Here is a 14365-nt window from a genome sequence, read left to right as displayed (position 1 = left end):
TGTAGGAAAGAGTCCTCAATTTGCCCTTATCAGCACGCACACGTGTGTACTGTGAATCAGCTACATACTTCTTGATTGCCAAGACACTTCATCCTGATCATCGCACAATGTTGATTGTAGTCATGCCTTGACCTAAACACTCCACAATTTGTTGCTTCTCAGCAGCCGACACATCCTTTTTCTTTCCCATTTTGGCAGAAAATGTAGGCTGCTTAATAATGTGGGACAGCCTTCTTAAGTAGTCTTGCCGTTCATTGGACACACCTGCCAAACTAATTAGCACAGGTGTCTGCAATGGCTTACAGTGATATAAAGAGCCCTGACACACATCACCATCAATGAGTTTAACTGACAAACAAACAAATTCTTCCCTTATCACGCCTAAACACTTTTTGCATAATAATTTGGAACTCAGTGTACATGTGCTTTTCCACAAAACACCAGTGGTTCACGTAGTGAATCTTACAGTTCTAACTTGCCAACCGTGGTCTGTATGGAGTTGTTCAATAAAGGGCCCAAAATTAAGATAACATAGACGGGAGAGGTCTCTATGAATAGGAATTCCTAAGAATTTGATACCCTGTGCCCACCTTTTATACTCCCTTCTCAATGCACCCAGGAACTGCTTCCTCCCTGCTCCTGCGCTACAGGGTTCCCCTTCCTCAGTGTTCCCTCCCCCCACTCCAGCCAGGGACAGGGACTGTCGTGCCCATCTCAGGGGCATATTGGTCGCCCTGCCCCACGGCAATGTGGTGTAATGCATGCAGGTGTCGGGGTCCTGATCCTCACTCCATCCTTACCAGAGAGTGAGATATCACACCTCTGGGTGAGGTGCAATACCTCTGCAGCAACCGAGCCCTCGGGGTGCTACAGTTCCATTTATCTTCAGCCTAGGTGATGCATTGTGATACAGGGCCGTGATTTTGGCTATAAAAGGGTCCCCTAGACCCCTACCCCAAGCTTTTAAGAGAATAATATATGGCGTGCCAGGAGACTCTATGGAATGCTTTCTCAGCATCCAACGAGAGTATCTAATTACAAATTTTTAACTGCATCTAGCCCAGGAAATACTTTGTGCCTAGTAGCAGTGTCTGCTAGTCAGCGGATTATCCCGGCTGTTAAGCAAGCTACACCACCTGTAGTTTGGACACTTAATTTTTTCAAAGGAAATGCTTCGGGACCACAGGATACTCAGTGAAGAGCATCAGGAGGCACCCCAAGGCATAGGGGCTGGGACTGGCGGTAGGACGCCTTGCGGTGGACAGCCGAGCTCGATCCTTATAAAAGCTTTTTAACTGCAGCAGCTTTAGTGTACGCTACTGGAGCTGGAATTACGCGGCTGCTGGCATGAGACTTGCCCTTCAATAGATCCTTGTAAAAGGATTTAAAGTGTATTCATTCAAATTAGAGAGACAATTTAAATTAAAAAGCTTAGAGCTGCCTCCACCACAGGGGGGCTCGCTCGACCCACCAGCGGACAGGCACCAGTATTGGGAGAGGGGGGCTGGTCATCAGGGTCCACCGCGGCTCTGGCACAAACGGAGGTGTCACGAGCAGCAACGGACTGGCCGTGTCGGCTTCTCACTTTTTGGATTTTAGAAGGGCATGACATGCCTATATCTGTGTCTCCCCCTCCTTTTACTCCTCCACCTCTTTTCTTTTCGCATGACTATATGTACTTGTCACTTTTCCATGAGTTAGCTATGTCTTCTGAGCAGTTTGTCAGCTTTTGGACACCTTTGAAGGTGTTTTCTATGTGTTTCTATGTGTTTTTGTTTGCCTGCCATTGGTTTTAATGGTGTTCGAAGGTGTTCGACGAACAGTTCGACGAACAGTTCGGTGAACATAAGGGTGTTCGACGAACCGAACCGAACTCGAACACTACGGGGGTGGCTCAACACTATTAACGAGCAAACCACCTTCGGAGGTAAAAGCGTTACTAGCTTACATAGGTCAAATTTGGTGACAGATTCGCTTATTCATTAACTTTTTTTTTAATCAAGTTTTCTGGAGGATGGGGGGAATGCAAAAACATCAATTCCATTTTATGCATCAAATGTCATATCCAAAAATATTGTAATACAGTTAAATGCAAAATTTTCCCTCTATTGGAATAAAATTCATGTGGGAGTACCATCCAAAACCCTACTTCTTATGTCTTTAGTGGCCTCCTTTCTGTCGTTACTGGAGAAGGTCTATACACTGTATCCAAGTAAGCAGTGTACCGAATTCCCATCTCTGAATACAAGTAGGGTGTAATCTACAGAGCTTACATGCTATTGGTTCAGGCTAATAGGACTTGAGCGTTCTCACTGTGACTATAGCGTATTCTACTCTATACAAGATAAAGTGAGTGCACGCTGGCTGGACACCATCCTCACTCAAAGACAGGACATTTGTGTGCTGCTTAATTAAATACATTGTTCAGATGATTCCCATCAACCACAAAAAGGAAGTAGGGGTTTTGGACAAAACTTTTGCATGAATTTTCTTCCAGAGGGAGGAAAGGTCAGGTAATTAACTTTATTACAATGTTTCTGGATATGACATTTGTTACATAAAAATTAAAATAAAAAAAATAAAAGTTTAGCTACTCTTCAACATTTAAAAATTAGCTTTGTTCACCTTTCCTCCTTTACATGCAATAGATCCTGTTGTGGATGCCATTAAAGCAGCACAAATATAATAATAATTCTAATAATAATTTTTATTTATATAACGCCAACATATTCCGCAGCACTTTACAATTAAGCGGGGACATGTACAGACAATAAATTCAATACAAGGTAAGACAGGTTAAACAGTTATATTAGGAGTGAGGTCTCTGCTCGCAAGCTTACAATCTACAAATATATACAGCTTGTGTTAAAGACCTCTCACCAACACCATAAATATACAGAACAAGGCAGAAGGGGATATTAGGGATTTTTTGGAATCAGGATATAATAGACAATCAATATCAGATTGGTATGAATCAGAATCTGGAAAACCCTGCTGACAAGCCGACTCAAGGGGCACAGTGCTGTATAATTGACAGTGCCGAGTACAAGCAGCTTGATCCCCTTCAAATCAATTTAAGTGAGCTGAAATACCATGTATAACCTCTACCAAGAGTGTGGTGCCAGATAACAAACCAAGGTGACACATCACTTGCATTGCATCTTCAGCTAGTTTATTGGCAAGGATACCTTTCGTTGGAGCTCTCCCAATCTGATATTGACGGCCGATCGTAAGGATGGGCCAACAATTTTGTAGTCCCAGATAAAATGATTTTTTAGGGAAGATTCTGATTAAACAGCAGATCTAAATAAATGCTAATTACTGTAAAACTATAAGTGTATTTTTTCAGTCAAGCTAATAATATCAGTTAATAAGAATTGTTATTATTAATAATAATTATTACTGTTCATTTTAGAATTCTTCCTGTATCTCTTTTTGTATGTATTATGGCGAGTATTTTAACTCCTTCCCAACATAGGACACATTGGTACATCCTATGTCAGGAGGGGGTGTATGGATCAGGCTTAGAAACTGAGTCCACACCAAAATGGCAGGTGCCGGCTATGCTATACAGCCAGCACCTGACACTAACAGTAACAAGAACTAGTTCTGACATGGATTGACAGCTGATAGCTAGTTATTTTGACATGGATTTTCAAATTTAATAGCCAGCCGCATCAGGTCTAAGATATATTTAATAATGTTTACATTTTATATTGTGAAATCTAGTGACAGATTAACTTTAATCTGATGCATATGTATCTGAAGTCTACCCCTATGGCAATTGGAAATATTAAAATTATTATGTATAGACAATAAAATGACTTCCCCTAACTGATATTGTCATGTCTGTGCTATTAATGAGTTAAACTAGAAAATTATATTGACTGATTAATTTCAGATATGACTTTAGCCATTAATGAAATGTCTGGTATTTAAAATACTTCATATGCCATTTTAATTATTTGCCTTGTTGGAAAATATAAATAATTTACAAGATTATCAGTTCCTATGAGCTAAGTGCATAAAATATGTAGATGCTATTTAATTTTCCTTTAGAACTTCCACATACAGTTTCACTTTGATTCAAAGTAGTCACCATACTCAGAATGATAAATAAGGAATTTATATTCACAATTAATATATGAAGTTTAAGTTAAATTTAATGCCACAAAACACATGTTCACAATTTTTTAAGATTTAGCTTACTACATTTCTAATATTATCTACAGATGACCTTAATTTGCTTTTTACTTCTATGCTAATAGCAGAATACATTTTTTTTACAATATAAGCAATATACAAAGATGTTGCAAATACTGTAATGTATCTGTGTCATCCACTCCTTGCATGTAAATTCCTCACCAATGTGCAATCCTTATTCTAATGAATGCCAAAGTAGCTGCTCATTTTGAATATAAATTAAAAGAACTATTAAAAAATTGGGAAAAATGTTCACTTACATTTGAAACCTGACATATGTTGAGACATTTTAGAATGCACCATGAACATATGAAATACATTATGCAGTATTGTCATGCCTCTGGGTTCAAACCATTGAGCCTGTGCTTTGTGGTTGCCTTGTCTTTTCTGTTTGCTGAGCCACAGCAGTTACACCCTTTTATCCTCGTGTTTATTGTCTGTTATCCTTGCTTTAGTCTTTTTAGGTTAGCAAGTGTTTTAATTTATTAATTTTTTTACCCGGTCACCTTTTGGGTGCGGCAATACATACTTTCTCCCTGTTGGTAATTCCTGCTGGTGATATTCTCATTTGGATGTCTAGCAATACTGACGTTGTTTATGCCAGTCAGTGAAAGACCAGCTAGGGTTTATTTCTCTGCTGATTATGCTTTTCACCCTGAAACTATCTTGTGTTTCTTGTTTAGGAAGTATATGGCATACTCTGTAGCAGTGTGTATCTTATCTTTCCATTTTGTATTTTGTGGTTTGTTTTAACTCACTCTGGGATCTCTTTCTCAGCACACTTTCCCTTCTGTAGGCAAATTGCACTCTGCTCTGCCCTCCGGTTACTTAGGAGGACCGTGAAGCACTCAATAGCCTTTTAGGCAGCATAGGTCCATTAGTCTGTTGTTAGGGCTATTCCAACCCAAATAGGAATCACTTGGACTCTGAGATCGAAAACTCTAGGTAGGAACCGGCAGGGTGAGTTACAGTTTCACCCATTTTCCTGCGTGAGTTGTTACACAAGCATAACAATTATCTAGCAAAAAAACAGCCCACAATTCCGCACAATGGGGAAGATTTCTCAATACTGTCTAATTCTTAGACAGTGCAAATTCAGACTACACAGTCTTAAAATGTGCCACATTTATCATAGTAGGTGATAAGTGGCTGTTTGATAAATCTGGTGTATTTTTAGACTATTGGTTGGTTGGTTGGTTTACATTGATGCAGAAAATTTCACCACAATTTTGGTGCATTTTTGCCTCAAAGTAGAGAGCTAGCCCATGCCCTTTTATATGACAAACCACATCCCTTTTCAATGACTTAATTTCCCCTTTTCGGTCAAAGCAAATAAAGTGTGCAAAAAAAAATCCCTGTCCTTAAATTTAGACAACTACTTTAACACTGTTCATCTATCAATGCAGTTATTTATTTGTTCCTTGACTGCACTTGTTTTGTTATTTGCTGTCATTTCATTCTGTGCAAAACAATCAGAGTTTATCTATAATCTTCTCAACTAGAGTATGCATCTAAAATATTAATTTGGATAGAATGATTGGTTTCTATGGACAGTATGGTCTTCACTTTTTCAAATTTCCAATTGACCTTGCCCCATGTCCTAAAATAGAATTACACCCCTACTTCACCTACCCTGTATATTAGACGTTATAATATTTGAACATGTCAAACAAAATAGTAGTAAATTAGAATTTAGTTCTAAAAAGGTCATACTGTACAGTAATCACACTACTTCAGTTTACCCAGGGTCGTATTTGCCACTTGCCATTGGAGGTCCATTGCCTAGGGTGGCAGCGCCAGAAATAAGGACATTTTTGTTTTTTAATTTCTGTATTTTTTTACATTCTTTTTCTCACCATCTGCTGGAGTGGCGTTATCAGGGTGTATTTGGAGAGTGGATTAGGGTAGAATGCGCTCTGTGCATTATTCAGTCAGCACCATTCTACAGGGAAACAGAGAAGCAAGTCAAAACACTGACTGCTGATCCACCAATCAAAGTTCAGCAACAATTAATTATGACTAGGAAATATAACAAGTGATACGGTGTAATTCTCAAGTTATTCAATTGCTTAAATTACACAGTATGAAAATAATCAAGTTTGCGATTGACTTGTTTCTGCTGTCATTCTCCCACAATTAAAGCTTTTATCTTTCATAGTGTACAGCCCCTTTCCATGGAGCTTGGTCACTAGTGCCTGCCCACACCCTGGCTGTCTATGTGCAGTAGCGACATTCTATGAGGGAGGTAAATTCCTAAAATTCCAGCCAACTCTCTCAAGCCTATTGATTTCTATTCCGCAGGTATCTGCTCATCTCTCTCATCTTCCCTCTCACCAGCCCAACAGCTTTCAGAGTAGTTCTCATAACCATGGTTCTCCTAACATCTTGTCATGCAAATAATGAGCCCTAACACAGCACTGTTGACGGAAAACTGTAAAACTTATGGCTCTTGGAATATGGTGACAAAAACTATTTTTTTTTCAAACAGTGTATTTATTGTACAAAAGTAATGAGATGTAATGAATGATAATAATTTGATATTACCATCAACACAAAAGAGACATTTTATGGCTCTTAGAATGTGAGGCTGAAAAAAAAAAAATATATATACAATATACAGTTTTGAGCCTTTAGTACGAAGCATATATACGTGCGTATAAATATATATATATGTATATATTTATACACACGTACATATGCTTCGTCCTAAAGGCTAAAAATGGGCCAATCCTGAGGGGGTTAACAGTGAATTACAATTAGATGGTAATATTTACCTATAGGCCAGAGTTGTGGTGCATTCTATACTATTATCATTTGTCAGTCCTTGGAGCTTGATTACACATGAGTACAAGTGACTTTTTTTTTTAAAAAAACACTGAAGGCCCCATCACACTTAGCGACGCTGCAACGATCCCGACAACGATACGACCTGTCAGGGATCGTTGCTGCGTCGCTATGTGGTTGCTGGCGAGCTGTCAAACAGGCAGGCTCACCAACGATCAGGGGAGCAGCGACATCGTGGAAAGAATCTTTCCACGATGTCCTGCTCCTGGTTACGAGCCTGCTGAAGCAGGAGCAGGCTGGTAACCATGATAAACATCGGGTTACTAGGGGCACACGCGCACCTAGTAACCCGTTGTTTATCATGGTTACCACTCTGCTACGGTGAGCGGGAGGTTACCGCTCACTTTAGCAGGCTCGTAACCATGATAAACAACGGGTTACTAGGTGCGCGTGTGCCCCTAGTAGCCCGATGTTTATCATGGTTACCAGCCTGATCGCTACTCCCGCTGGTCACACACAGCGATGTGTGCTGACCAGTGGGAAGGCAACGGCCAAAAAATGGTCCAGGACACTTTGCAGCGATCAGCGACTTCACAGCAGGGGCCTGATCGCTGCAAAGTGTCACACATAACGACATCGCTGGTGAGGTCGCTGTTGCGTCACCAAAACCGTGACACAGCAGCGATCTCGCTATGTGAGACAGGGGGCTTTAGGCCTCTTTTTTATTCACCATTGATTTTTCTCGTATGTAACAACACAGACCGATTTTCATCAGTGTTTTGGATCAGATTTTCATAAGTGTTTGATCAGTGTGTCAGTTTTTACTATCAGTGTTTCATTGGTGATTTTCTCAAATGCAAAAAAATAAAAGAAAATTGCAAAACTTCCTTACCCATTGAAGCATGCAGATTTTCACAGACCCATAGACTTATATGGGTGATTGTGATCCACGACTGAGATCAAAAACAGTTATGTCGCCAAGATTTTTTTGTGGACACATGATTAGTAAGAAAACACAAACATACAAAAAATTCCATGGATATTGTATTCATGATTAACATGGATAGGACATGTACATGAAAATCAGACGTCTGAATGAGACCTTAGGAAGCAGAATTGTGGATTTCTAATAATAAAGCTGACAAAGTTTATTGTATGTAGTCTTCATTAACCTCTCATTATGCTCTCTCTCATAGGAAGCACATCAAATCTTATGTCGATGAGCTCTGGCCATGGGAATCCAATCGTTAGGATCACATATACATGGAAAATGGTTCTGCCTATAACAACACGTGTAAATGTAATTAATTCTTTCATTGTTTGCCAACAATAAATCTTATCTTTTTAATAAATTTATAGTGATATAATTTAAACAAGTGTATGTAATGTCCTATATCTTATACTATACATACTGGAGAAAAATTACTAAGTTATATTCAGGCATGATTTCTGATAAAAACTGGCATATACACAGGGTTAGCTCCTTATGTGTAAGTTAAAAAGGTTTGTCCATTATTTAAATATTGATGTCCTGGCATTAGAATTAGTTATCAATATCAGATCAGAGGGCTCTGACACCAGGTACCCCCATTGATCAATTGTCTGCAGCAGCGGCCAGTTTAAACAATGTATGGAGGGATTGCATACTGTGTAGTGACCGTTCTCATATATACGCTTATGGCTGAAAGTGTTGGCGCCCTTGAAATTGTTCCAGAAAATGAAATATTTCTCACAATAAATTCTTGCAATTCACATGTTTTGTTATACACATGTTTATTTCCTTTGTGTGTATTAGAACAACAGAAAAAAAAACAGAAAAAGTCAAATTGGACATTATTTCACTCAAAACTCAAAAATGGGCAGGTCAAAATTGTTGGCACCCTCAACTTAATATTTGGTTGCACATCCTTTGTAATAAATAATTCCAATCAATTGCTTCCTATAACCATCAACAAGCTTCTTAAACCTCTCAACTGGAATATTGGACCACTCTCCAGGTCTCTCATATTTGAAGGGTGCCTTCTCCCAACAGCACTTTTAAGATCTCTCCACAGTTATTTGATGGGATTTATGTCCAGACTCATTGCAGGCCACTTCAGAACTTTCCAGCATTTTATTTCCATCCATTTCTGGGTGCTTCTTGAAGTATGTTTGGGGTCACTGTCCTGCTGGAAGACCTAGGACATAGGATGCAAGCCCAGCTTTCTGACACTGGGCGCTAGATTGCAACCCAAAATCCATTGGTAATATTCAGATTTCATGATGCCTTGCACACAGTCAAGGCACCCTGTGCAGAGGCAGCAATACCACCCCAAAACATCTTTGAACCTCCACCATATTTGACTGTAGACCAAATATTCAAATAGCACATCATATAATAGTGTGGTTAGGATTCATGAGAAATAACAAGCTCCCCCAAAGTGATAAGAAAATAGGGGGGTGGAGTACTCCTATAGATTGAGCTCAAGAGAGGAAAAATGAAATAACCATTAACCAACAAATAGAGTAAAATCCATATTTTATTACGACAGAATACAAGTTACATAACATATATCAGTGAGGTCTATTACAGAAGGAACAAAAAAGAAAGACCTATCAATGTAGATTATCACCCATATGAACACTGTCAGTTTGGCCCATATATGAAGAAGGCATGTATAAGGTATAGTAAATATCTGTATAAACGAAGTAAATATGCATTACCTCAACAATATAAGGAAAACAAGTACAGGGTATGATACAAGACATTATTAACAAATAGGTATGTATTACCTCAACATCACATACTATAAAAGATCTGGTAAAACCAAATGTCAGAGAAAGAGGTATACATTTGAAGTATCTATACAGATTGGAAAAAGTAATGATCAGAGCAAAATACTGAATTTACCCATGGCATGTATCATAAGAGCTCCCCACACTGCCCTGACGCACGTTTTGCCTTGTTGTTTTCTCAAGGGAAGGTGCTATGTTGTGATTTCTTGCCAGACTATACAGTATATATCCCTGTTAATGGAGCCAATGAAGTCTGTGTAGGAGCAGTCATGTTAACCACTTCCCGACCGCCCACTGTACATAAACGTCGGCGCTGCCTGGGCTCTGTGCAGCGTCGACGTTTATGAACGGTCGGTGGTCCCGCAGCCCTCAGGACCCCCAGGGTCCTGCAAGTGCTGCGGTTGCGGTTCAGAGCGACAGCTCTGACAGGGGACATCATCGGGACCTGATTGGATCAGGTCCCAAGGTTGTTAACCCTTTGCTATCTTCTATATGCCGCGATCTATAGTGATCGCGGCATATAGAAGATAGTGAGAGGAGAGGGGGTCTTCCACTTACATCTCCGATGGCCCCCTGATGTCTTCCAGGACCTGCCGTTGTTATGGCAGCTGGAGGTCACATGACCACCTCCAGATCTGCCATATATGGTGTCCTGCTAGGCTCAGCCTGCAGCTGAGTCCAGCAGGAGACAGACAGTGTGAAACTGTCAGCAAAGTTCTCATGCAATGTCTATTGCATTGCATGAGAACAGTGATTAGAAAAATAAAAATTAATGTCCCATACAGGACTAAGTAAAAATGTAAAAAAAAAGTCTAAAAAATGTTTTCAAACTGTTAAAAAAGAATCACAAAATAAATAAAAATAAATAAATAAAATATTAAACCAATAAATCCGTATATTTATGCAAAAACAAAAAAAGTACACATATTTGGTATCGCCGCGTCTGAAACAACCTGATCTATAAAACTGTCACACTAATTAACTCCTTCTGTGCACACCGTAATAAAAATAAATAAAAAATGGAGCAAAAAACTATGCTTTTTCATCATATCGCCAAACAAAAAGTGGAAAAAATGCGATCAAAAAGCAAAATGGAAATAAAAATGGTACCGCTGAAAACGTCATCTTGTTCCGCAAAAAAAAAGCCACCATACAGCTCCATCAGCCTAAAAATAAAAAAGTTATAGCTCTCAGAATAAAGCGATGCAAAAAAAAAATTTTTCTATAAAATAGTTTTACTGTGTAAAAGCGCCAAAACATAAAAAAAATATACAGTAAGTGTAGTATCGCTGTAAACATACTGACCCAAAGAATAATGCTGCCTTATCACTTTTACCACACGCAGAACGGCATAAAAAAAAACCTAAAAAAACAATTCCTGAATTGTTGGTTTTTGTTATTTTTACCTCCCAAAAACGGAATAGAAAGCAATCAAAAAATGTTACTTACCCAAAAATGGTACCAATAAAAATGTCAACTCATCCCGCAAAAAACAAGCCATCACATGACTCTGTCGGCCGAAATATGGAAAAATTATAGCTCTCAAAATATGGCGATGCAAAAACCACATTTTGCAAAAAAAAGCATCTCTTAGTGTGTGACAGCTTTCAGTCACCAGATATAAATCTGGTATCTCTGTAATCGCACTGACCCGAAGAATAAAGTAATCTCATCACTTATACCGCACGAGGAATGGCGTAAAAAATAAATAAAACCAATTCTTCACCTGCTACTGATTTGTTTATTATGTCTCCCAAAGATCGCAGTAAGGCTCTGCTCACATTTATCCTGCGCTCTGCGCTGAGCACTTACACCAGAGTTTCCGTGTAAATCTCTGAAATACGTGATTCAGACGGAACCCATGACGGAAGATTCCCTGTAATGAGGCAGATATAGGCCACTGTGGATGCCATCTGGCCTGTGATCCCACGGTGTCAGTTTTTTTAGGCGTGCATAAAAGTGTGGTTGGCCACAGTTTTGTGCACTTCTGAAAAAAAGGACACCGCTAAACAGAGGCCAGACGGAGTCCAGAGTAACTCTGCTGCCTCATTACAGTGAATGGATCCTGCAGGGGTTTCATCTGAATTACATCACTTGGAAATTTAGATGGAAACCCCGATGTAAGTGCTCAGCCTAGAGCGCCGGATAAATGTTATGTAAAATGTTCCCGATAAAAGCTTCAACTCAGTCCTCAAAAAAAGCTAGTCCCCATTCAGGTCCGTCATCTGTTAAAAATATAAGGGACTTCCAAGTTACTGGTAGCAGAAAGGCTCTGGAAAATCGAAATGGCCCTTGCCCCCCAAAAGAAATTCAGAAAATTTTGTGCTCCCAAATCCAAATGCCTATTCTACAATAATTTGTTCTCCAATTGTCAAATAGCGCTCCGTCCCTCCCACATCTCGCCGTATGGCTAAGCGGTACGATACAGCCATATATGGGGCATTGCCACTTTTAGAAGAAATTGTGTGACACATTTCGGCACCATTTTTACCCATTGCCCTCTGTGAAAATGTAAAATCTGAGGGTAGAACATTTTTTGTGGTAAAAATACAATTATGTTTTCTTCACTGCCCAATGGTATAAATTTAAAAATTAAAAAATACTCACTACTACCCTAGATGAATTCCTTGAGAGGTGTAGTTTACCAAATGGGGTCACTTGTGGAGGTTTGTGCTGTTTCGGCATGTCAGCGACTCTTCAAATGTGACATGGTGTCTGCAACCTATCCCAGCCAACATAGTGCTCCTTTCTCTTCCGAACCCTGCAGTGTACCCAAATAGTGGTTTTCCCACACATATGGGGTATCGGCTTACTCAGAAGAAATTGCACAGCAAATTTCATGGTGCAATTTCTCCTGTTACCCTTATGATAATGCAAAATTAGGGGATGAAAAACATTTTTTATGGGAAAAATGTGAAAATTTTATTTTTATGGCTCAATATTATAAACTTCTGTGAAGCACCTTGGGGTACAAGGTGCTCACCACACATCTAGATAAGTTCCCTAAGGGGTCTAGTTTCCAAAATGGTGTCACTTGTGGGGGGTTTCCACTGTTTAGGCACATCAGGGGCTCCCCAAATGCAACATGGCGTCCGCTAATTATTCAAGCAAATTTTACATTCAAAAAGTCAAATGGTGCTCCTTCCCTTCCAAACCCTGCCGTGCGCCCAAACAGTGGTTTTCCTCCACATATGGGGTATCGGCGTGTTCAGGAGAAATTGCACAACAAATTTCATTGTGCAATTTATCCTATTACCCTTATGATAATGCAAAATTAAGGGATGAAAAACGTTTTTGTGGGAAAAATGTGAAAATTTTATTTTTACAGCTCAATATTATAAACTTCTGTGAAGCACCTTGGGGTGCAAGGTGCTCACCACACATCTAGATAAGTTCCCTAAGGGGTCTAGTTTCCAAAATGGTGTCACTTGTGGGGGGTTTCTGTAACGGGTCTGGGAGGCGGAACCTCTGAGCTACTATACAAGGGGGCAGTCCTTGTAAGGGAGCGGGTGGCGACCAGGGAAGACGGGCAGGAGGTCACAGCAGGTGACCGGGACAGTCTCTGAGTGAACGGGCTGGAGGTCACGGCAAGTGACCGGGGCAGTCTCTGGATGAACGGGCTGATGGTCACGGCAAGTGACCGGGGCAGTCTCTGGATGAATGGGCTGATGGTCACGGCAAGTGACCGGGGCAGTCTCTGAATGAACGGGCAGATGGTCACGGCAAGTGACCGGGGCAGTCTCTGGATGAACGGGCAGATGGTCACGGCAAGTGACCGGGGCAGTCTCTAGGTAAAGGGTTGGTACGACCTGTGGCGACTGATGATAGACGTGAGCTCCCAGGTGAGCAGGCGAGAGTCTCTGGATGAACGGGTGGTCACAGCATGTGACGGCGGAGCCTCCAGGAAGACCAACAGACAGGCGGCAGATGAGCGCTCCCAGGTGAGCGGGCAGAAGTCTCTGGACAGGCGGGTGGTCACAGCACGTGACGGCAGAGCCTCCAGGTAGGCTAGCAGACAGGCAGCAGATGAGCGCTCCCAGGTGAGCGAGCAGGAGTCACTGGACAGGCAGGTGGTCACAGCACGTGACGGCGGAGCCTCCAGGTAGACTAGCAGGCAGGTAGCAGGTGTGTGCTCCCAGGTGAGCGGGCAAGCTGGTCCATAGACAGACTGACAGGAGTTGGAAGGCAGACCGTCGGACCTCGGGCAAGCAGGCAGGTGGCTGATGTGCGCTCCCAGGTGAGCGGGCAGGCTGGTCCTTAGACAGACTGACAGGAGTAGTAAGGCAGACCGTCGGACCTCAGACTAGCAGGCAGGTAGCAGATAATCAGGCAGGAATCTGGCAGGTAACTGGCAGGTAACTGGAAACGGGACCTGAGGGCTGAAGCAGAGTAGTGAACAGTGCAACAACATTGCTCGGGCACCTCCAATTTGGAGGAGGTGCCTTATATATGGTGAAGTCCTCCGGCCATTGGCCGGGGACTCCTTAGGACGGCGCGCGCGGCCCCTTTAAGAGGGAGGAAGAGCGCGCGCCCTAAGCACAGTGGCCGGGAAGGAGCGCGCGCTGCCAGCAGAGTGGGAGGAGGACGCCGGGCACGGAGCAGG

General features: G+C 41.3%; 1 protein-coding gene across 1 annotated transcript in view; it reads left to right on the top strand.

The window, feature by feature from the left end:
• CUNH3orf85 (chromosome unknown C3orf85 homolog) overlaps positions 1–8339 on the top strand; it is a 39131-nt gene extending 30792 nt beyond the window's left edge. The window contains exon 4 of the mRNA XM_073670675.1: positions 8184–8339. Within this exon, the coding sequence (XP_073526776.1) occupies positions 8184–8238 (55 nt within the window). The 3' untranslated portion in view covers positions 8239–8339. The remainder of the gene's footprint in view (positions 1–8183) is intronic.
• Positions 8340–14365: the final 6026 nt, after the last annotated feature.

This window comes from Phyllobates terribilis, unplaced genomic scaffold (genome assembly GCF_046119375.1).
Source record: "Phyllobates terribilis strain yellow unplaced genomic scaffold, ASM4611937v1 Scaffold_2__4_contigs__length_985480577, whole genome shotgun sequence".
In the NCBI taxonomy this organism is placed as follows: Eukaryota; Metazoa; Chordata; class Amphibia; order Anura; family Dendrobatidae; genus Phyllobates; species Phyllobates terribilis.
Note: the sequence above shows the minus strand (reverse complement) of the source record. Positions and strands in the feature narration are given on the sequence as shown.